This window comes from Equus quagga, chromosome 13 (assembly GCF_021613505.1).
Source record: "Equus quagga isolate Etosha38 chromosome 13, UCLA_HA_Equagga_1.0, whole genome shotgun sequence".
Taxonomy (NCBI): Eukaryota; Metazoa; Chordata; class Mammalia; order Perissodactyla; family Equidae; genus Equus; species Equus quagga.
In genome coordinates, this window is record NC_060279.1 from 30,502,172 (window position 1) to 30,524,769 (window position 22,598).

The following is a 22,598-nucleotide window of genomic DNA, read 5'->3' on the forward strand; positions in this document are numbered from 1 at the left end:
GACAGAAACTGAGAACAGAGAACAGGTAATCAGTTCTTGGTCCTCCTGCTCTCTAACAGATGGATTTATTCAAATCCCTTTGATTTCTTTAGCTCTGTTATTTAGCCTGGAAGATCATGATAATCATATCTTATCTGCTCTAGAAGAGTATTTTAGTAATTGATCTAGCACATACATTTTCAGAGGGTGGGTATCCTTTGTGTCCTACAGTTCATCTTAAATTAGCCATCTTCTATAAATGCAGGTGTCATCTTTTTGAATTTTTTTCACCCCTGAAATCATGTATTATTCATCTCTCTTACCTGTATTCTTCTCTCTCTTCACAATTGTGGTCTTTACAGTCCACAGACCTCTTTGAAACTTGCTGGCATCTCCTAAACTCCCTTTTATTCAGTGTGTTTTGGGTCACACGGGATATGAAATGAGAATGCCAGCTAGGAAAATGTATCTCTGGGAAAATAGATTTCCATAGAGTAAGTCAAGAGAAAGTGAAGATGAAGATAGCTTTTCCCAGTTGAGTGTGGCGCTGAGCGGGGAAGGCGAGGTCACCCTGCAGCAAGACCCTCTGAGCAGCTCCCTTGCCCCATGGCCTGCTGCCATCCTGGTTTCTTTAAAGCAGGCTGCTCCGTGTGGTGCTAAGTGCAAATGACTGGTGGCCCCTGTCTGGGTCTTTCCCTGGTGCTGCAGCCGCCGCCACTCTGCATGTGCTGCTTACATCCCCATGGTAACTCCCTACTTAAAATGCTGGAGTTGGTATTTATGTTGGCAGATATTGAAAAACAAGAAAAGTTGGGCCCAGACTGGGTTCTTTTCAAGAAAGAAATTGGGAAGAAAGGAGGAGCAGAATCATTGTCTCGTCGGATTTCTTCTCGCAATAATTCTACTGTGCCCAGTTGAAGGTCAGACTCTAAAAGACGCAAAACTAGGCGAGCTTTGTACACAGTTCCTTTCACTTGCACCAGCCTTTGCCTGGATCGTTCCAGTTGGCACCAGAAGGACAGTCACTTTAAGAGCGGGTTTCTTTCTTGCTTTGGTTGCAACCTTTGAATCATTGCCTCTGAGCCAAGGTTCAAAACGAAAACAACTAACCCATTGTCATTGTTATTAGCATTTATTTTGAGGGTCTATTTAGTATCAGTGAAAGAATATAACCCCAAATGCCTGCCCAAAGCTGAACAAATGGTTTTTCTAGCTCACAAATAAATGTTTGCCTGGATCTCCTGATTAGGGTAGTTAATATCATTGCTTCCAGTGCTATAGTGCGGAGAACTAGCTAAACAAACCTTAGTAAGAAAGACATCCTCGTTGCTACGCATGCTGCTCTAAACCATGCATCTGATGGGCAGGGCTCAATCAAGAAAAGATTTCATGGAAGACAAGTAAAATACAAGGGGGACTTGATTTAGGAACAGGATTAGTCTTTGTAATGTAATAGGTATGTCGAATTGAAAACTACTGCTTTGTTGTGTAACATTCCTTATATTAGTTTTCTGTTGCAGATTACTGCAAATTTAGCATCTTAAAACAACACAAAGTTATTTTCTCATAATTTCTGTTGTTCAGGAGTCCGGATCTGCCTCAGCTAGATCCTCTGCCCTCCTCCCACAAAGCTGTAATCCAGGGGTGATGCTCAGGGTCCTCTTTCTAGCTCATTCCAGTTGTGGGCAGAAGTCAGTTCCTTGTGTTGTAGGACTGAGGTCCCAGCTCCGAGAAGCCCCTCTCTTTACAGGCAGCTCACAGCTTGGCTGTTTGCTTTCTTCCTGGAGGCCAGCAGAAGAATCTTGCCATTTTAAGGCTTTAACCTAATCTCCCTTTTCATTAACTCAGTGTCTACTCATTTGTAACCTAATCAGTTTTCTGATTTCCTAACCTCTTTTTCACAGTCCCACCCACACTCAAGGGGAGGGCACGTACACCAGGGGTGGAATCTCCCAGGCCTTCTTAGGATTTTGCCTTCCACTCTCCCGAACTGAGCACTTGCCCAGGTTTTGTCCCACTCAAGTCATAGCCTTTTTCTCTTCCTTACATTGACTTAACTGTGCCAGAAAAGTTTAACTTAAAAATTCCATTCATTCATTTGTTCATTCAACATTTATCATCCCTTGCTATGTACCAAGCATTGTATTGGAAAACTTGGTAACATTATTGTCAGGGCTATAAATACATTCTTCTTATTTGAAAGAAACAGAATTTATAAATCCTTTTAATGATTTTTCAAGCAATAATTAAAATTTTTGGGGGGGCAACGTTGTGCTGGAGATAACAATAAGAACGTAAACAGATGGTTATAAGTCCACCTCTGCACTTCATCCTGATAGAGGGGATGACATAAAATGAATTAGCAGAGAGAAGGATAGCAAAAAGGAGGAAAGGACGTCCAGTAAGGTCTGGTCAAACTGGCAATGTATTTAGATTTATTTATTTATCTAATTGAGTTCTTACTCTCTGCCAAATGCTATGTTAGCCATGGAATAAGAAATTATGAAAAAAATATACATATAAAGGTGGGTGCCACCTTCAAGGAGCTTATAATCTCATGGGGCAAACAGACACTCTTACTAAACATAAAATTGCACATGAACACATGAAGCGCATCTGCCAACTCCACCTGAAGGGGAGAGAGAATGAGAGAGAGGGCAGACAGGACTGAATCTCAGAGGAGCAGGATGTTTGACACATAGAAGGAGTAACATGAGCAAAGTAAAACAACATAATTTGACTTCAACAAGCATTACTTACTTGAATGCTTAGGCAGTAGGGTTTCAAATATGAGTGAAACATGGCTCCTATCCTTTGAGGAATTTGCTCTTTAGTTGGGGAGACACATGTAAACTTGTGGCAAATGCTGTGGGAAAGAGATACACAGGGTGGCATGAAGACGCACAGGAGCGTGACAGCCGCGAGTGTCTTCAGGGAACGGAGAAGCATATGATGTGGCGAGATGGAATTATGCAGAGCATGTGTAGGAAAGGGAGGAAATGAGGCACTAGGGATAGGAGAGATCACTAAAAAACCTTAATTGTACCCATGAAGATTTTGAATTTGTCCTATTAAGCGGCAGAAAACCTCAGAGCTGTTTAAGGAGGAAATGTAGTAATTTACAGCATACGTCCGCAAATTGCACTGCTTGGATTCAAATTCTGGCTACAATCCTGACTACCTTTGTGGCCCTGGGTAAGTGGCTTATCCTAAGACTCTGTTTTCCTGTCTATAAAATGAGGATAATCCTATCCCCAGGAATAAATAAGATAATATGAAAAAAAACTTAATACAGTGCTTGGAACATGATATTCACACAATAATTCAGCTATAATAAGGATCACTATATTATATATAATTATTATATATCATTATTTAATTTTACTGTTGTTATTGGTGACATGATCAGATCCATGGTTTGGAGGGATTACTCTGGGGATTCTCTTGAAGATGAATTGCAGAGAGACTAGCTAGGGGACCACTCTTGAGGCCTGTGCTTCCCAAATTGGGGGAATACAGAATAAGGATGAAATACCTTCCCCATTTTACTCAAATATTTGAGGGAAAATATTCCTATTTTAAAACAAACATTGGTATATTATGGAATAGACTAAAGCAGGAGGTTTTGAAGACGTTCCGTGCTCTTGATGGTGAACCCCAGGCTGTGAGTTCGTGCTCTTCTTGCCAGAGGGCGGCTTGGGCAGTATTTCTGGAAAGCATTTCTAGATTTGCACTGTCTAGTGTGTGGCTATTTGATTTTAAATTCAAATTAATTAAAATAAAAGAAAAGTAAATGAAATAAAAAATTTAGCTCTCTAGTTACGCTAGCCACATTTCTGCTACTCAGTACCACACGCGGCTAATGGCTACTTTGTTGGAGGGCAGAGCTGGAGTGTTTCCCTCAGTGCAGAAAGTGCTATTGGACGGCATTAGGCAGACCTGCATATAATAGACAGTGGATCATCTAAACCCATTTCAAAAATAGCAGTGACAATAAGGATGGAATAAAAGGGATGGATTTGAGAGAATGAAACTGACAGGACTTGCTTTGGGACCAATCATCTGAGGAAGGTAAGAGAGCAAAAAGGAATTGAGAATCACTCCCAGGTTCTAGCGCATGCTAGGTACTAAAATATTGGAATGAATGAACAAACGAATGAACAAACAAATTAGCAAATACAATAAACTGTATCTATAGTGACGTCATTGTATAATGTGGGTAACAAAGAAAATGGAACTGGTTTGGGTGAAATTTGATACCAGTTTTGGAAACGGAATTTGAGGTGCCTGCAGTATGCAGTGGTAAATGGGACAGTGGCTTTTAGGGGAAGCGTTAGGCAGGAGACAATGCATTTGGCAGTTAGCCACATGTGTCCTGCGTAACTACACTTCTTACTCTTGAATCATTCTGATTACAAAGGTTGTGTCCCTGAAATGACACATTTATCTAGTAATATTGAATCAACTTCCCCATTTCTTAAATTAAAAACCCAGATGCCTGACTATCAAAGCTTTTGATTGGCTTTAAAATCACAAATGTTAACTCGCTGAGCTGGTAATGCTTCAAGCCAAAGGGAAGAAACCAGGGGTCTTAGTTAGCTCAAATAACTTTAGCATCAGAAGTATGTTCTTTTCATTAGGTTTCCTGAAATTGTGAAAATTCCTGATCCTGGGATTTCAAAGGCCCTAGATTGAGGCAGCCACTAAAAGAGGTGATAAGCGAGTCCATCAGAGTAGATGAGACCACCTAGGAAAGATTGCATATCGCAATGAGAAGCCAGCCGGGAACAGCTGTCTGCACCATCCCCATACCACCGGCTCATTCCAGGGAGGCCTCCTTTGAGCTCAGTTGGAAGAGTCCCAAAAAATACACTGTAGTGCTAATGCAAACAACTGAATGAATGAGCCGAGGCTTTCCCAATTAGGGGAGCCTTCGGGGTCCAGTTCCACAAGCCTAAAACAATTGTCTTCTTTAGGCAAAGAAGCAGCCAGAGGTTATCTAAAGACTAGCCTGGAGACAGTGTTAGCCACTTGGCTATCTTCCTCAAATTCCCATCATGCAAGAGCTTTTAACAGATGCCTATTTTTTTAGTTGAGCTTTTTAATCCAATCTGCCCAATTTCTGATGCTGGGTGACCCAGAAACTCAGCATGATTTGGGAGAGTGACTTGGGCTTGGCATAATCTGGACAGATGTGGTTAATACCTGTGGACAGATGGTGTTCATCCGGTAAAATCAGGTACTTTATTGTGTTAATTAATCCAAGTGGGACCCTGAAAATACAATATTAGCTGAATTTCCTGTCTAGCAAGGCGATCAGTGCTTTCTCTTGGCTAAACTGGGAAATTCGATGTCCTGGCATAGCCAGGGATGTTCTGGAAATCTTTTCCATAAGGAAAGGCCTATGATAAAAGCAAGAAAGACAAAGTACTGATAAAGCTAATTTAAAGATGGAGGCCCCACCACCTCAAGGAGGGCCAACCAGCATTTGCAGTGAGCCAGGCCTCTCTAAGCAACTGCCCAGCTATCCACAGGCCATAGCTATGAGGAGGCAGCAAAGTGATTCTCACTTTAAATTAGTTCAATTAGCACTTTTTTTTAAAAGGCAGAAAAATGTTTTTATTCAAAAAATGGTTTTCTTCCTTTCAGCAACCTGTATAATAAAAAGATTTCTGTGGGCTTTTGTTTTACCATTTAGCAGCTGTCCTTGCTTAAAAAGTGACGCTTCTCTCCTTTTGAGGGGGGTCAAGAGGTCAGGGGGTTCATTTCAGTGTATTCCATGCCCTCTTCCCCAAATGTCCTTTTAAAATGTTCCGTGCAATTACACGGGGATAGAAGAAAGAGAAAATGATAACTTATTTTTAACTTATGGCAACAGAGTCTCTGTGTAGTTGCTAGGAGGCAATTTGTATAGGAGAAAGAGGCTGGGTTTTGTAGTTAGACATACCTGAATTAGTATCTTGGCGCTATAAACATACCAGCTGAGATCTTTGAACTCAGTTCTTCATTGGTAAATGGGAATAACCATCTGTACCTCACTAGTTGTGAAAAATGAATGACTTGAATTGATTGCTATGAGGGGTAAGGTCCAATGCCTGGAACCTGATAGGAAGAAACACTGTCACCGCTATGTCCTAGCATTTGCCATGCACCAGGCACTGTCCTGATGGCTTCATTTCTCCCTTACTCTCCCCCTGTGAGGTCACTATGACTCTCTTGACTTTTATTTGAGGACGCTGAGGTTTAGAGAGGCATCCCAAAGCACCTAGCTGGTATTCATTGGGTCCAGGCTTCAAACCAAGATGGTTGAATTTTGAATCTTCATTCTCCTCGCCACTCTCTATAAATGTCTAGGACCATTCTAGTCAATATCCCGATGGTGCACAGTGAAGCATTTAACAAGTATTTTTAGTGATGGTTTCAGCAGCCAGCGCCTCTGTGCAAATCTCCTCTAATTTACTTTTCGCTCAAAAATTTGTCTTCCCCCAGAAGTCGATCCTCTTCTCTCCCTTTTTATATGCATTTGGTGTAAACTTTGTTTGTTGTCATTGTTTCCTTTCTCTTTATGAAGGCGGAAGAGACGGAATTTCAACAAGCAAGCGACGGAAATCCTGAATGAATATTTCTATTCCCATCTCAGCAACCCTTACCCCAGTGAGGAAGCCAAAGAGGAGTTAGCCAAGAAGTGTGGCATCACAGTGTCCCAGGTAAGGAGCCCTCAAAAGGCTCAGCCTATAGCCTGGCCATGGCACAGCCACATGGTAGGGTCTTAGAGGTCTTGCTTCACCCAACTTTCATGCCTTGCAAGTTCTATCAGCTAATGCCCTAAAATGGCAAGGTAAGCACGTAATGTGTATAAATAAGAGAGTTTCCGTGTAAGTACCTGGAAAAACTTGAGAGGAACAAGCAGAAGTAGGAGAAGACTAAGGAGCCTACAGTGTAAAAACAAAGGTAGAGTTCTTCCCACTGAGGCCTCCATTGCTTCAAATGGGTTGAAGATTCTTACATGTACTTGGAAAGGTTTCTGCATTTCTCATGTATTTTTCTTAAACATAGTCAGTTCCTTACCCCATTTTTTTGCCCACCAGGAACTTTTAAGAGTCAGTGAATGGAACTTTTTTTTTAGAATTTTTTTTTTTTTTTTTAAAGATTTTATTTTTTCCTTTTTTCTCCCCGAAGCCCCCCGGTACATAGTTGTATATTCTTCGTTGTGGGTCCTTCTAGTTGTGGCATGTGGGACGCTGCCTCAGCGTGGTTTGATGAGCAGTGCCATGTCCGCGCCCAGGATTCGAACCAATGAAACACTGGGTCACTGGCAGCGGAGCACGCGGACTAAACCACTCGGCCACGGGGCCAGCCCCAGTGAATGGAACTTTTAAATGAAAGGGACTCAAATGTCTTCTCTTGATGTGTTCACTCTGTAACTGATGGAGTGTAGGAATTTTAACATGTCACTATGATTGCATTGGAATGGTTGCGCAAAATGTCACTGAATGCCCCCTTCCCTCAAGGAGCGATAACCATAACAGGTGCCTGTTGACGTGGAAAGATACATGACATAAAAGTTGTATAGACCTGGAGTCTTCAACATTGATATAAAGTAGAAAAGTAGGCAATATTTATGTGTGTATATTCATTTTGTCCACTCAAAGGATCCATCTGAACTTGTTCAATCTGAACCTCAAATACTGGTCTCGAGTTGAGACAAGTAGTGATGGTTCTGAAATCTATCAGAGAAAGTTTCCTTTAGAATTATATCCTGTACAAGAGAACCAAATGAACTGGTATTTCCATAAAAGGGGGATGAAGGAGAGGAGAAGAGGCCTACTCTAGTGAGAAGCTTCACTTAACATTTTCCAAAAGAAGTAGATGCAGTTTTGTATAAACTAACATCAGTACTTCCTTGAATTGAATCCTGGCTTCTGTTACTCCCCACAGGGTACTGATTCCATCAACCTGTGTTTAGCTAAGCAGAATTAGGTCCTGTCCAAATATAGAACTCCACACAGTGTATTTACAAAGAAGAGATTGCCAGGGCCTCCCCAACAAGTTGTGGTGATTTTGCAGCAGCCTTAGAAACATCCTTTCAGATAAGGCAGAAAGAATTGATTCCTTTTTAACTCAAACCTTCCATAGGTGCTTTGACCCAGCTGAAGACCGTTTCCAGCCTTAACAATCCTAGGAAAACAGAATATCAGTGCTCAAACTCAGGTGTTCTAGTTTTGTCTAGGTCTCTAACCATTCTTTTTTAAATCTAGACCCCTGTCCATAAGAAAAGAGAATTGATGTTTTTTGATATTTGCTGCATGTTTGAGGAATGGTTCCAGGTAGGAACCATTAACTCACTAACCATTAACATCACTAACTCACCATCAGTGAGCAGTTATGGAATCTTCTGCTTCTAAGGTAGAATTAAATCCCTATATTGTCTGAATTCAGATTCTGGGATTCAGAATTCCAAATCCCTGTTGAAGATAGAATGAATTCTTCAGGAGCTGGTCTGTATGATATCTAGATAAAAGGTGGAATCCTGGCCTGTTCCAGCAACCTTCATTTCCTTTAGTGTGGAAACTCAAGGTGCAGATAGTTTGTCCATTAAAATGATTATCTGCATACTATATCCCCTTTCCCTTTGCTCCACCCACCCCAAGGCCATGGCAATCTTCTTTTGCCATCACATCACTCCTTCCCAACAGCAACCAAGCTGTTCCATCCTTGCCAAACAGTCCTAGTGGGAAACAATATGATATGATAGAGTAGAAAGAGCATTTGGCTAGGAGCATGTTTTTGCCAAGAGTCAACCGTGGGATTTTAGAGAACTCACTGTTTCTTTTTGGGACTTAGTTGCCCTGTCTACCAATCATGGTTCGTTGGATCACCTGATTTATTAAATCTCCCTTTAGTTCCCAAATCTAGAGAATGCCTTTTGAACTGTGCCTTTCTTGTCCTTTTTTTTTTGGTTAATAGTCACGCCTCCATCTTGAAATTCTCCTACCTTGGCTTCCTTGACACTGTTTTCGCTGGAGTTTCCTCCTTCCTCTTGGACTACTCCCGCTCAGTCTTCTTAGAGGATCTAGTGTCTTTAAAAATATTGTTCTCTACTGCCTACCCTAAAAATATTGTTCTTTCTTTAGCCCTCATCGCTTCATGCCCACCACATGGTTTTGAACCGTTTTTTTTTTGTCACAGATTCTTTTGAAATCTGCTTACTATTTATTGCTTCCATGATCCAAAACAAAAATATGCTCATATGCCAAAATCCATCTGAAATCCATCTATTGACCATCCTCTCCTTTGATCCCTAAACAGCCCTTCCTCTGTACTAGCTCTCCTTAGAATGTGACCCACACAAGGCAGCATCAGCAGCACCTGGGAGCTTGTTAGAAGTGTAAATTCTTGGGTCTCACCCCAGTCTGGAATCAGAATCTCTGAAAGGGGTGCGGAAGAAGGAGGCTAGGGAGTTTCAACAACCTCTCCACTCACACTTCACTTTGAAAAGCACTGTTTTACGCACATCTGCAAATATACCTCTCTTTGAATATCCAGATGAGACTTCTCTCCTGGACATCAAACTCAGGTATCTTACTTGCCAGTGGACTTCATGATGGCTCCGCCCACAGGCTTTTCAAACTTTAAAAACACGTTCAAAATGTGAATCCAACTCTCTCCAGAGGATGTGTGTTTCCTTCTGTATTACCTGTCGCAGACTGTGTTTGTCTGTGTATCCCTAGTGCCTGGCACATAGTAGAGCCTTGATCCATGATTGTTGAACAGTGAGTTAATTAATGAAAACACTGATTCTATACATTGTCCAGGGCATATGATATCACCTAGTGGACAATGTAGGAAATGCCTGAACTGACCTGGCGTCTTCCCTACCAGTTCTATTCTCATTTAGAAAGGAATCATTCCCACAACATGTCCCTCCTCCACCCTCTTCCTTCTCATTTTTCTCTCATGCGGCTCATTTAATTAGATCTCAACATTCCCTTTCTTCCTCAAAAGTCCTCCCAAAGTACTTTCAGCTTTTCCGTCTTTCTTCCAGCTCATCTAGCTACCTCAGAAAGATCTCCCTGCCTCTTTTCCCATCTCCCTATTTGACTTAAAAGTCAAAGAGCAACCATAATTATTGATTCATATGAATAGTATGAATTCATAGACTATGAATAATGAAAAGTTGTATCAACAAAAACATGAGTTTTGAGTGAAATTAGATATGCAGTGGTCCTTAAATTTACCCAGAAGTGCCTTTCCCCTTCGTAGTTTAACTCTCTTCTGTAGGCACCAGAATTTACAATAAATAAAGCATTTTCTTATTGATTTTTGCCTTTCGTTTACTAATATTGTGATGGTATAGTTTGATTTTTGTAACAAAGGCTTGGCATTTCTGCTATAGTACAAGCTGCAGAGGTCTATGAGAGTTAGCCTTATAAGATTTTTTAATTTTACTAATGCATTTGAAAAATAAGTGTGGTTTTGCAGGAATTTTCTTTATCTGCCTTTGTTGGGTATAAACTACATGTAAGCTGTGGTACATGAATTATCAACTTCCCCTTCCCTCACCAAATTCATAGTTTTATAATTATATAAAAACTACAACATTTTAGTTTAAAATCACATCTGGAATATGGGATATAAAACTTTCCTTCCTAAGGCCGGAATTATGGGGCTAAAACTTGAATTTTAGTGTGTCTCCACTGTGTCTGACAGAGGTCTTGCTATAAAGGGAGCAGGGGTACAGAATCAAGCCAAGACAGCTGCTGTGAGCCACGTGAAAGAAATAAACTAACAAATGAAAGTAAATTAGGTTTATTTTGCATATTGGCTTTAACATTTAAAGCCTGGAATTCAAAGGAATAATCAGTTGTATGCTTCACTTTTTTCTTATGTAGCTAACACCTTGCTTTGCACAAATTACTTAGTGAAAGCTAGTGGATTGAATTATATTGATCCTAAGGTCTGTAGGACAATGCAGCTGAGAATCTAGTCCATATTAGTTATTTAACTTATAAAAATTTAAAATTAACCCATCAATGAAAGCCTGCATATGTTGATACAGATTTTTATGGATATTTAAAGACTGTGTATTTTGGTTGCCCCAAGTCAGCTTTAGCATTGATAAGTGACAGGCATTTCTCCTGAAATGTTCTGTTTATTTTAGTGTCATATAATTAAGAGGTAAGCAGATTGGAAATGCTTGCCCTAAACTAAATAAGTCCTAGTTTAAATGAGCAGCTCCTCCATAGGAAAATTTTTGTCATAGTGGTTTTGCTAAATTGTGTTATATTGAGCAGGAGAATTTCATTTTATATAGTTGCTCCTTTCAAAGCTCTTCCTTCAAATCTTTTCACTGATGTTGCGAAATCAGAAATGGAAGACCAATTAGCCTACCTCTTCAAACTCTCTCATAAGCTCTTCCTTTTCTTCTGTGATGTTTGTGAGGGAGGAAATGTTAACGTTCTCATTTTCTCTTAAACTGCTCTAGGTATCAAACTGGTTTGGAAATAAGCGAATCCGGTACAAGAAGAACATAGGTAAATTTCAAGAGGAAGCCAATATTTATGCTGCCAAAACAGCTGTCACTGCTACCAATGTGTCAGCTCATGGAAGCCAAGCTAACTCACCCTCAACTCCCAACTCAGCTGGTTAGTTTTTTCTTTGATTTGGGGGGATTATTCTCCATTTTTATGCTTTTCCTACACTGGGGTTTTCCTTTAATTCTTTAGGTTTCTGATTGGTTGATTTGTGTATTTGATTGTGTTTTTTGTTGTTGATGCCACTTTGGGTTTCTCCTTTCATTTCTAAAGAGCAATGTGTTTTACTGTTTATAAGATGGGCTTGTCTGGAGGTTTGCACTGGTGTGCCTATTAAAGTTGGACAGAAGTAAATTGGTTGGTTTTGATGAGGAAACCTGTAAATTCTCCTTTCAGAGATGTCAGTAAATAAGCTAGACCTTGTATTTAGAGAGAGTCCCTTGGGGTTCTAGCATTTAGTCTGTTTCGTATAAAGTTTTTATCCTTGTCTGTTTTGCTGTTTCCATCACATACTAGCATGCATTCTGTGCAGGAATATTTGCTCTTTTATTAAATATCTCATTAGAATGTTCTGGTCTGCAAAGCCAGACCACGATTATTTCTATACATTGTTTATAGCTGTTGTTCTTTACCATTTTATTTTGTTGGTTTTCTTTATATAAACTACAAAGGAAATTGGCAGTCATTAATTTAGAGTCTAATTTTCAAGTTACAATGTTAGTCATGTGCTCCGCTCCTGGTTTTATTTTGGTGAACGTACACTGTATCATTTATTTCAAAGTTTAGGCTAACACAATATATTTTTGGGTATACCTTGTGCCCTCAGTCTGAATGTACACGTGTTAAAAAAACATAGTTGATAATGGATAAAATATAACCTTACTGTTTGCATGCTATGGAGGGCATGTCAGGACCTTTTTTTCTTTTTAAGGGAAAACCAGAAATAATTCCTTATCGAATGTTTGGTCTCAGATTATGATATTTTCCCTGTAATGAACCACATGCATTGATTTTGGCTGTGGGGTGCACCTCTGAGAAAAGTTGATGACTCCAACTTTAAAGGGTCATAAACTTAAATGTTAGATCATAATATCATTAAAAATCTAGTGTCTAACACATCTGGGGGTATGTGGTACCTTTGACCCCAAAGCTTCTTTGTCCACTAAAATAAGCTCTCTTTTTACCTTGTGGTGGTTTGTTATTGAAGACGTGGAAAGCTCTGCGCATTAATGTCTTCTGTGAGCTTCTAGATGCACTAATTTGTTATCATAAGGTTCTCCAAGTCACTGAGCTGTACCGTCATAGCCTTCTTTTGTTTAAATGGAATCATGCATGAAGAGTGGCCTGGGCTTTGTAAACATGGATATGGTAAGACAATGTAGAATTCAATCCAGTTTTGTTTTTCCCAGCACTCCAGGTTGGGTTACTATGAGGAGGATATTTGCTTTTCAAGAGATTTTTTTGAGTGTGTTTCCTTCTTTTCCCATCATAGTATGATTGACAAAGGATCAAGGCTAACAGGTTCAATAACCAGAGAGTTTCCTTCTTCCCCATCTGGTCAATTATTAAGCGTCTCAGACCCAGCAACACTAGTTGAATTGCACTGCTAGGCAGACATTTTCACTTGTCTCTTTGGAAGAAGTACAATTCTGTCAACATTAGCAAAAACACACTCAACATGCCTGCAAAGGTTATCATAATGCAAAACAGATATCAAAATGACTTTTTCCTATCCTTGATATATCTGCATCGCAGATGGCTTAGCGTGATTTATGACTAGTCCTTAGAAGGGCCCGTGGACTCCCTTCATTACTAAATCTGTAACTTTTTATTCTTTCCTAAAGCACTTAAAAAGAGAAAAGGAAGCGTTTTTAACCCCCTACTCTGTGTTTAAGAATTATGTTGGCTCTCTTGGAATGTCAGTTTATGATTACAGTTTTCTAAAGAATTTTTCTGGTGCCTTAAGCTACGTGTGACTATTCTGAGCACAAAGTAAATTATTATGGAAAATTCGAGCTAAGCCTTCGAGTGGTGTGTAAGTTGTTGGAAGTAATATGCAGAGGAACCGCTTTGATGTGCTTTTTTTAAAGTAGAGACAAAAGAAAATTCTATTGTATATGTGCAATAGCATGGAATTTTAAAAGATAAACATTTTAACAGGAAAAGTTATAAATGAGCTTTTCTGTATTTTCCTCTGCTTTTCACACAACCCAAATCATTGCACAAATAAAGTGAGAACTTGGAAATGTTCAAACTTTTCCCATAGGGTGTTTATAATGTTTTATACTAGCTCTTCCATAATTTCAAAGGATAAATGATAATTGAAATAGATAGCAAGTTTTAAATAAGAGGTTCATATGTGAAAATATATTTTGACTGAGTTTGAAGTCTAGAGTTCTGGAACCTGGGAACTTTTTATATCCTCGCTATTGAAGGAGTTTTTTCTAGAAGCTTTACTAAGTAGGAATACTCATTTCTACTACAAGGAAGATGCTTTGCAAGTCATTCTTCCTCCTGCTAGAGGCTTTAGTGTGGAGAGCCGCACTTCAGTATCTTTATCTAGGCCACTTTAAAATATTCCTATTTGTTGATCTATTCCTTTTCTCCTATTTCCTTAAGCATAACTCATAAAAATCACTTAGGACTAGGAACTGTGGGGGCTGAGCAAGCATTCAGAGATATTTGGCATGCTTTGTGTTTTACACCAGCGGAGCTGACAAAATGGATGGAGCAAAGAGGAAGAATAGAAGGAAGACCAGAAAATTAAGTTTGGAAAAAACGAAAGGAAAAATGAGCACCAATTGAAGCGCTAGTTATAATCCTGGGTTTATCATTCTTCTGGAATCACCTAGAGTGGCACATTCTCAATTTCCTAATTTTGATGAGATTGTAAAAGCAAGAATTAAGATCTCAGAAAAATGGGGCCCCTTTGGGAAGGTTGGATTATCTTCTACAGAACACTTTCAACATCCAAGAAGAAAGAAATTGGCTTGTGCATTACAGATGTTTGCTGTGACATAGCATCATTGGTATTTTATCAGCTTCTGTGATTAGCTAAGCAGTCCCAGGCTTATTGAGGCCCAGAAACCCTCAGATTTAATTCTTTTGCTTAGCCGTGTGTGTCTGTCAAGGAGAATAGCAAATTCAACCATGAAAGTTCTTCCTCTGGCACTATTTAGTTAGTGGCAAGCCCTTGTACATATTCATATTACACCCCTAATAGGAAGTTTGGTGTTTTTCTGGATTGATGGAAGATTATCATATTAAAACCCCTAGACACCAGCTTTGAAGATAAGTTTCTGTATAGTACACACACACAGGAGGTAACACATCCAGAGAAGTCAACTGATGCTTCTGGTAAATCCGCAGGAATCCTTATAATTTTGTTTTTTAAAACCAAGTGAAAGCTTTTATCCCATTGATGTTATCTGCTGTGTTCTTTCTTCCTATGTTTCTCTCCTTAATTTCTAAGTGGAAAATGAAAGCACAGCCTCCTGGAATTGGAACTCTAGAACCTTGACATGCACACTTACTAAAGGGATTTCACATCGAATCAGACAATATTTCCCTCTTTTACTTTGCCCTGATTAGAGAGTAACAATGATTTTTGGAGTTTGAAAGAGAAAGAATCATGGAAAATAGAGAGGCAAGCTTGAGTCATAATTAAGCTTATATCTAGCAAAGAGTCTCTATCTTTTGAGCCTCCAAAAGGTGTGGGAGTCTAATCTGATCAGGCTGGCCACATAATCAATCTGAAGCCTTGATTTCTAAACTGCAAAAATTAGGGCAATACTTGCATACATCTGCTTCATAAAAATGCTGTGAGAAATAAGGAGCTAATCCTTTTAAACACTTTGAGTTCCTTAAGAAGAAACAGTAAATCTACTCTTGTTCTAGGTCATTGGTTCTCAACTGGGGTGAACTTGCACCCCAGGGGACATTCGTTAATATCTGGAGACTTTTTGGTTGTCGCACTTTTGGGGATGGGTGCTACTGGCATCAAGTGGATAGAGGCCAAGGCTGACCATCCTACAATACGTAAGACATTCCCTCACAAAAAAGAATTATTTGGCCCAAAATGTCAGTAGTGCTAAGGTCAAGAAACTCTGCTCTAGGTTTAGATTTTATCATTAGTATTCCATTTTTTAGATTATTTTATCATTAGTATTCCATTTTTTAGATTATGCAGGTAACATTTCTTTTTCCTGCACAAATTTAAGTCTCCTGAAGATCTTTAGAGTAGAATGCAGACTTCAGAAAATTGTCCTATGAAAATGAATGTTAACACATCTCCGCATCGTCATGTTGGCCTGAGCAAGTGCATTAGAATCCATAGGTGATCCATTATTGCTTCTCTGTCTAGTTGAGTGCACACTTAGCTGTTTACATCCCCCGAATGTCTGGATAGCAGCTTACATGAGCCACTTGCCTCTCTTCCCAAGCCAAATTCAAAACCTTTTAACTGGCAAGCACATCTTAAAACATGCTTCAGGTAATTGCTGGTTACTTTACAGCCACCTGCAGGTAAGGGTCCTGACTGACCTTCTCAGCAAGCCAAGTAGTTCTGTTTTAGTTGTTTGAGAATTCCACAGCACCTCCAAGAGAGCCCATTCACTATTTGTCTATGAATTACGTCCTTCCCATGAGGTTATCCTTTCCCTGATAAGCTCTTTCCAACTTCCAGTGCGAGATGAAGAACATATCTTCCCCTCGTTATTTAGATTTTCGTGTGGACTTCTGTCTGCTTTATTGTGGTATTAGTGGCACCTGATCTCTTCCCTCAGCACAATCACTGCCTCTAGATACTTATCAGAGAATCAGAAGCCATGGTAGTGTTGGACATGGGTGTACAAAGACGATAAAATGCTGAAACAGCCCAGCTAAGAGCACAGGGACTATTCCTGCAATTATTGTCCTGATTCAAATGCATTTGTACATGAAGTATATTGATATGCGCATATTTATCTCTATGTACATTAGGCAGCCAGACATATTTACAATTTATCTATGCACATATATATTTTAAATCATCTGTGTCAATTGCAGTGTATATCTTGTAAATGGCACATTCCGTGCCTTCATGGTTCCATGGATGCTATGTTACTTGGCATCAGTGTGGGCCTTTGGGGGTTTCTCCCATTTCTCAGTTTGTGTGCTGATTTCCAATAAACCATCAGCCAAGCATAGAGAATGTGTGTTTATTACATGTCATTTGATTGGGAGAGAAAGAGAATACCTGGGCTTCAAACTGAACACTCTTGGGGGAAAAAAAATCCTGATATGATAAAAAATTATAATTTGGGTTCTTGGAGCTGACTGTTCTTGGTTCTGATGACATCTAAATGTGAGCTTGTGTTGTAACAATTATTACAAAATAGCTTTTAATATTTAGGTTGCGTTGCTGTGATTGAAAGAAAGATTTGAGAAGGATGTAACTAGGATCTAGAGGCCTGAGTATTATATATCTAACATGAGAATGTGATCTGTGCTGCCCGCTGCTTCACCCACATGTTGGGGGGTACTCTTTGGAAGATCTGTACCACATTAATGGAAGGAAGTTCCAGGCCAAATTAACTGCCCCACTGACTGGGTATAAGCCACACCTGGTCAAATTCTGTGCCTATTTTGCCTAAGACCCACTTTTCTAATTCCTAAACAGAGAAATGTGTGCCCGATGAGACAGGACATGTTGCAGAGCTATGGAGATGTCATAGTTCTTTGGATGGTGCTTAAGTCATCCACACCCCCAAAGAGAGCATCCCCTCTTTCCCACAAGAAGGGAGTGAGAGTGGAGGATCCGTTTACATAGCGAAACAGTTAGCTCCTTGCTTGCATATGGATGAACTTCCCAATGAAGAAAGAAAAATGGAGATGTGTCTTAACTTGAGGTTGTCCTCAAGTTAATTGTCCTCCAGTAAATCATTTGGTTCCTCTAAATGGCTCTTGCCTTTGAAGTATCAGAATGCTCTGAATAGTTAAGCATAGAGCAGAGTGACAGAGTATAGAATTCATTGCCAGTTAAGTGGTCCTTCTATGCGGAAAAAAGAGCCTCGTCTTCTGCTTAGGTGCAGCTCTTCATGAGGAGTAGGAAGCTCTCTAGGAGAGCACAGATCCCCATCTTAGGAGAAAAGAAAGTGTCAGAGCTGAGCCATGAATCATTGTTGGGCGATTCCACACAGATGATGGCTGTCTCAGAATATGAGGGCAAGAGTGCAATTTAAGCAGTATAGGGTTGGAAATAGTAGAGTGGAACTGACCTGGGTCCCTAAGGTCTCTCCTTTTCCAGGCTAACGTCATGTTTTAACCAAACCTTGCACGTTGAGCTTTCTTTCCTAATGCGCTGAGCTGCACGATGACTTCAGAATAATATTAAGCTTTTCCACACCCTTGCGTTTAGTTGAGGGTGGGTTAGATTTACCACAATGGAGCCAGTGGAAGCTGGGTGGTGCCTAAAGGCTAACTCTGGGAGAAGATTCCATCTCTGGGAGGTGAGAGCAGACGGTTAACTGCTCTTCTTGTGGCCCACTTTTATTATTATTATTATTATTATTATTATTATTATTATCAGCATTTCATATTTCATGCATGCTTGAGAATTCCTGGCCCATGATTCTGTTTCATCTTCCTCCCTGATGGCCGGTGGCAGAGAAGAGTATATCATTCTCACGTATTCTTGAAGTCCTCAAGGCTCCCTTGGGCTGTTTGCCACCCAGCAAGGAACTTCACCTTCTTTCTAGAAATCAGGAATGTCAGTGGACTCATATCACAGGGCTGGCCCTAATGTGTGGCATTGCCTTCATGCACTCCCCACCCGGGGGCTACCCCTGATGTGAGAGTAGATGAGTTTGGCAATAGCTTATTTAGAATCCAGCTGAATAGCTCATGTGCTCCATCGTGGTGGCAGAAGTATTCTTGACCAGCCCGTATTCTCCAGCTAACCAGCTTGTGGTCCCCTGGCCAACCCTAGAATCTTAGAGGCATCAAGGAGAGATCCTAGGTCGGGAGACTGTCTCCAATTCAAACAGACTAAGTTGAGAACAATAGATGTTCCCTGTCTCAGCTTGAAGTTGCTAAGGGGAAGCAGTCCTCTTGGCAACTTGCAGTCATGTGGCTTCACATAACATGAATGATATGCACCCTTTATTGCTTGCTCTGTTCTTCATGCTACTAACCAGACTCTGTGGATGTTATTTTTATTTTAGTTTTTATTTGGGGGAGTTGCTTTGCATGTCATCCTTCCTCTTGGCCGTTAGTTGCGGGGGTTGAGCCTTTTCCTTTCTGTGATTCAGGTGCCTCACTCTTTCCTTTCCAGGTTCTTCCAGTTCTTTTAACATGTCAAACTCTGGAGATTTGTTCATGAGCGTGCAGTCACTCAATGGGGATTCTTACCAAGGGGCCCAGGTTGGAGCCAACGTGCAATCACAGGTAGGGACCCAGCCAATGTGCCACCAGGTGAATGCATTAGAGTCTAAGAGCCCTCAGTTGTATTGGCACTTCCTGCTTCTGTCCAGAGAGAGAGAATGTAGAAACAAAACCTTACCAACAACCAAACTAAAACAAAGACAACCATTATCGTGGGGAATCTCGTCCACACTTTGTGAATGCATTTGGCTTTGGCTTGTCAGTCGCACTAGGAAGGCAGGAGGGGAGTAAGTAGTAAGCACAGGGTGAGGTGACCGAGGCCTATCAGGCAAGTAGAACCAGCATATTCTTGGTTCACTAAAGGGAAAGGGAGAAGGAGTTCCGTCCACTGTCTCACTTTCCACGCGTCCCTCTTGTTCGTTGGTTTCCCACACTCGCTATTTGCCCAATATGGAGGTAATTAATGAGTAGGCAAATACCTTAGTATCTCACGTTTTCATTTTAATCTTTAAAAACACCCAACCAAGTTGACTAAACTCATCTTCTCAGTCATCCTTGAGGTCAAGGGATTGGGTTTCTGGTGATGAGTCTAAGACCATATTGGGAAGCAAAAATCAAGTCGTGTGGTGTAAATCCTCAGTGCTCCTTAGTAAGCAGCTCGCCTTCACTACACTTCACTTCACTCCTGAAGGAAGCCATCCTACCATCAGCATGGAGACTGATGTGACAGGATAAAGGATGCTCCGGGTCAGAATTACTAGGAAAGTTCTAAGCCATGTCCATCTGGTTTCCCACCATGCATGTGGAACAGGAAGTACTACATGCCTGGAATGGACCAGCTGGTCAGTGATTCAGCCCCTTGCTAAACAAACATTGCCTGGAAACAAGTTTGAGGAGATATGGTCAGACTTTGGTCAAGTGACTAAACAACTGGTCATCATTTAAGTCCTCTAAAAGACAAAGTGTTAGTCACATAATGCTCTCTCTGTGAGGTGGCTGCCCTAGCCCCTCTAAACAAAACCTGGACTTTTACAGGATACCCAGCAAAGGAGAAGCTATATAGGATGATCTGTAAGGAAGGGAGCATTCCTTCACTCTGTCCTCTTAACCCCCTCCATCACCCCAGTCCCTGCCATTTCATGCAGCATTATTGAATTAGTTTCAGTGTTGGGAGTCCCAGCTTTCTTTTACCATTTTGCTATCTTGCTTACTAAACTCAGAAAGGATAATGGATTTGGCATATAGAGGAGGCCCAGCCTCCTCCTGATGGACCCTTTACCAGGAAGAATATCTCCAAAATGATTGCATTAATTTGGCATGCCCAAATGGTAGCCTCTGTGATGATGATCTGCCTTCCTTTCCATGCATCTCCCTGACTAATGTCCTCTCTTGTTGTTCATCTGTTTAGGTGGATACCCTTCGCCATGTTATCAGCCAGACAGGAGGATACAGTGACGGACTCGCAGCCAGTCAGATGTACAGTCCACAGGGCATCAGTGTAAGAAAACAAGGCTCCCCCCACCCTTTGTTTTTATTCTATCACTACCAATTATTTCAAAGCCACAGGGCTCAGAATGCCACTTAGTAGGACTTATCTTAGCTTTACGGTCACCTAGTTTCTTGTTTCTGTATCAGTCATGCCATCGGCAGCATCTACCCACAAAAAAGTGGCGATTGGGCAGGCTTCATGCAGGCAGCTGGCGTCTAGGGCTGTCAGACACAATCAGTGTTTGCATGGCACCTGCGGCCACATGCGTTCAGCTGAGAGGAGCTGCTAAACAGGTGACACCTAGTACAACAGTGGTAGGAAATGTCACCACAAGCTGGGACCTGGGAACTTGGAGAGGAAAACCAGTAGCCAAAAATCCATTACATCCAGGTCTGTGATCAAAAAAAAAAAAAAAATACCTTTCTTCGATCCGTGTAAGGATGATTAAAAAGAAAAATTAACACAGAGGCTGGGTATGTTGAAGGGATGGGGAGGGGTGCAGACCATCTTCTATTTGTTCTTGGGTGCGCTGGCGGCTTCTGACTAGCATGAAAATTCATAGCGACAAGCTATGTCGCATAGAGTGAAATCGATCAGACAGACACAAGGAGAACCGAGTGTAGATTTGGGACAGCAATCCAACTTGATTTCTCAGATCAATCGTCCGCTATCTCAGCAGCGGTGACAGCAAGCTGGGACAAGAGGGCAGCCTGGAAAAGGAGGCTGTTCTTTAGATCAGGGGTGATTTTCTGGGCTTTTAGAGGTCACAAGAGGCTCCAGTAGAACTCTTGGCTCAGAGCTATTAAAGAAAACTATGGTTGGTTGATGGTGATGATTTTTTGTTGTTTGTTTCTGTTGTTATGATTAAAATAAATTGGGGATGGAAAGAAGGAAAGGTAGGCATGATGTATTAATGTAATCCTAGTTGATACTAATTGAGGTATAGTGTCAGCAAGGAAGGAGGTGATGGCTCCCTTACCTCTGCACTGGTCAAATCCTACAAGACAATAGTCAGACTAGAAGAAATCAGTAGAATACCAACTGTTTCATCAGATGAAGAATGGATGAAGGAATTAGGAATTCTTAGCCCATAAAAGGGAAGAGTTGATGGTACATAATAGTTTTAGACATGCTGTCCTCTGTGAGAGGGATTAGAGTCATCATAAATGATGTATCTAAAGGGAGTAGGATAGGATCAGTAAGGAGAAGATTCAGAGAAACACATTTCCCTTCAACATTTGATGGGCCTCTCTCACAGTTGTCCAAAGAAGGGATTGGCTGCCTCTGGAAGTCAAGAATTAGCCATCATTGGAGCATTCAGACATGGTTTGGCTAGCTACTAGGTAAGGATGTTGTGGAAAGGAGTTGAGCACCAGGTTGCTTGGTGACTTTTAAGGCCCCTTCCAATTAGGAATTGTTTATTTTCTACCTTCTTTGAGCAGAATCCCCTCTGAGTTTATATGGTATTTTATCAAGTCCCTCTCTGGTGGGGAGCAGGGCGGTCAAAGCTATCCTTATTAAACATACTCTGGGCAATCATGTCACTTTTCTAGAATTTCCAGAGCAGAGCCATTCTTCCCTTCTTGTGCTTATGCTATTAATACTAATTATTATTTCCATATTAGTGGATGACTTGCCAGCAGCTTCCTTAGAGAAATACAGCATACCATGGTAGAGAAGTTTGTTTTCAGAAATGGATTCCAAATGGATGAAGTTGCTCTGTGTTTGTGTGTGTGGGTTCAAGCACATATACATTTATGCATTTCCTGAATCTTTTTGAGATCTAAGATAGATTTTTCCAGAGAAAGCTTTGCTCTGAGTATAAGCGGAAGAGAGGAACATGAGGAAAGTACAAGAGTGTGGAACGAGAATATGGCACACGTGCAAAAGGAGAACTGAAGAAAGTCTACGTGACCAGGCAGGAAGTGAGGTTGGCAGTTCTGCTCTTTGACATCTTTCTTTCCTAATTGGGAAGCACAGAAGAGAGCAGCCCTCGGACTCTGGGAGGTCGACATCGACTCCTTTGACGTCATCTGATGGGCTGGGAATCATTTCTGAAATAGTGTAACCAAACATGTGCAGACAATTATATCTGATTACATGAGCCCACTACAAAAACTGGGCTTCAAAATGTCACTTGAAAGAGTCTCTCATTTTGCATGAATTTTTTCCCTGTGAACTGTGTTTATTTTATTTCTGGGTCTTTAATATGCAGGGTAAATGAATCAAAGGCT

At 40.7% G+C, this 22,598-nt stretch overlaps 1 protein-coding gene across 6 annotated transcripts in view; it reads left to right on the plus strand.

The window, feature by feature from the left end:
* Window positions 1-22,598, plus strand: part of PBX1 (PBX homeobox 1) — a 309,416-nt gene that overhangs the window by 225,159 nt on the left and 61,659 nt on the right. For 4 of the 6 annotated variants that reach the window (XM_046681659.1, XM_046681657.1, XM_046681658.1 and 1 more), the window contains 4 exons: window positions 6,551-6,686; window positions 11,465-11,624; window positions 18,826-18,938; window positions 20,284-20,373. In XM_046681659.1, coding sequence (XP_046537615.1) covers window positions 6,551-6,686; window positions 11,465-11,624; window positions 18,826-18,938; window positions 20,284-20,373 — 499 coding nt within the window. The remainder of the gene's footprint in view (window positions 1-6,550; window positions 6,687-11,464; window positions 11,625-18,825; window positions 18,939-20,283; window positions 20,374-22,598) is intronic. The other 2 variants (XM_046681663.1, XM_046681662.1) reach the window with 1 other exon arrangement.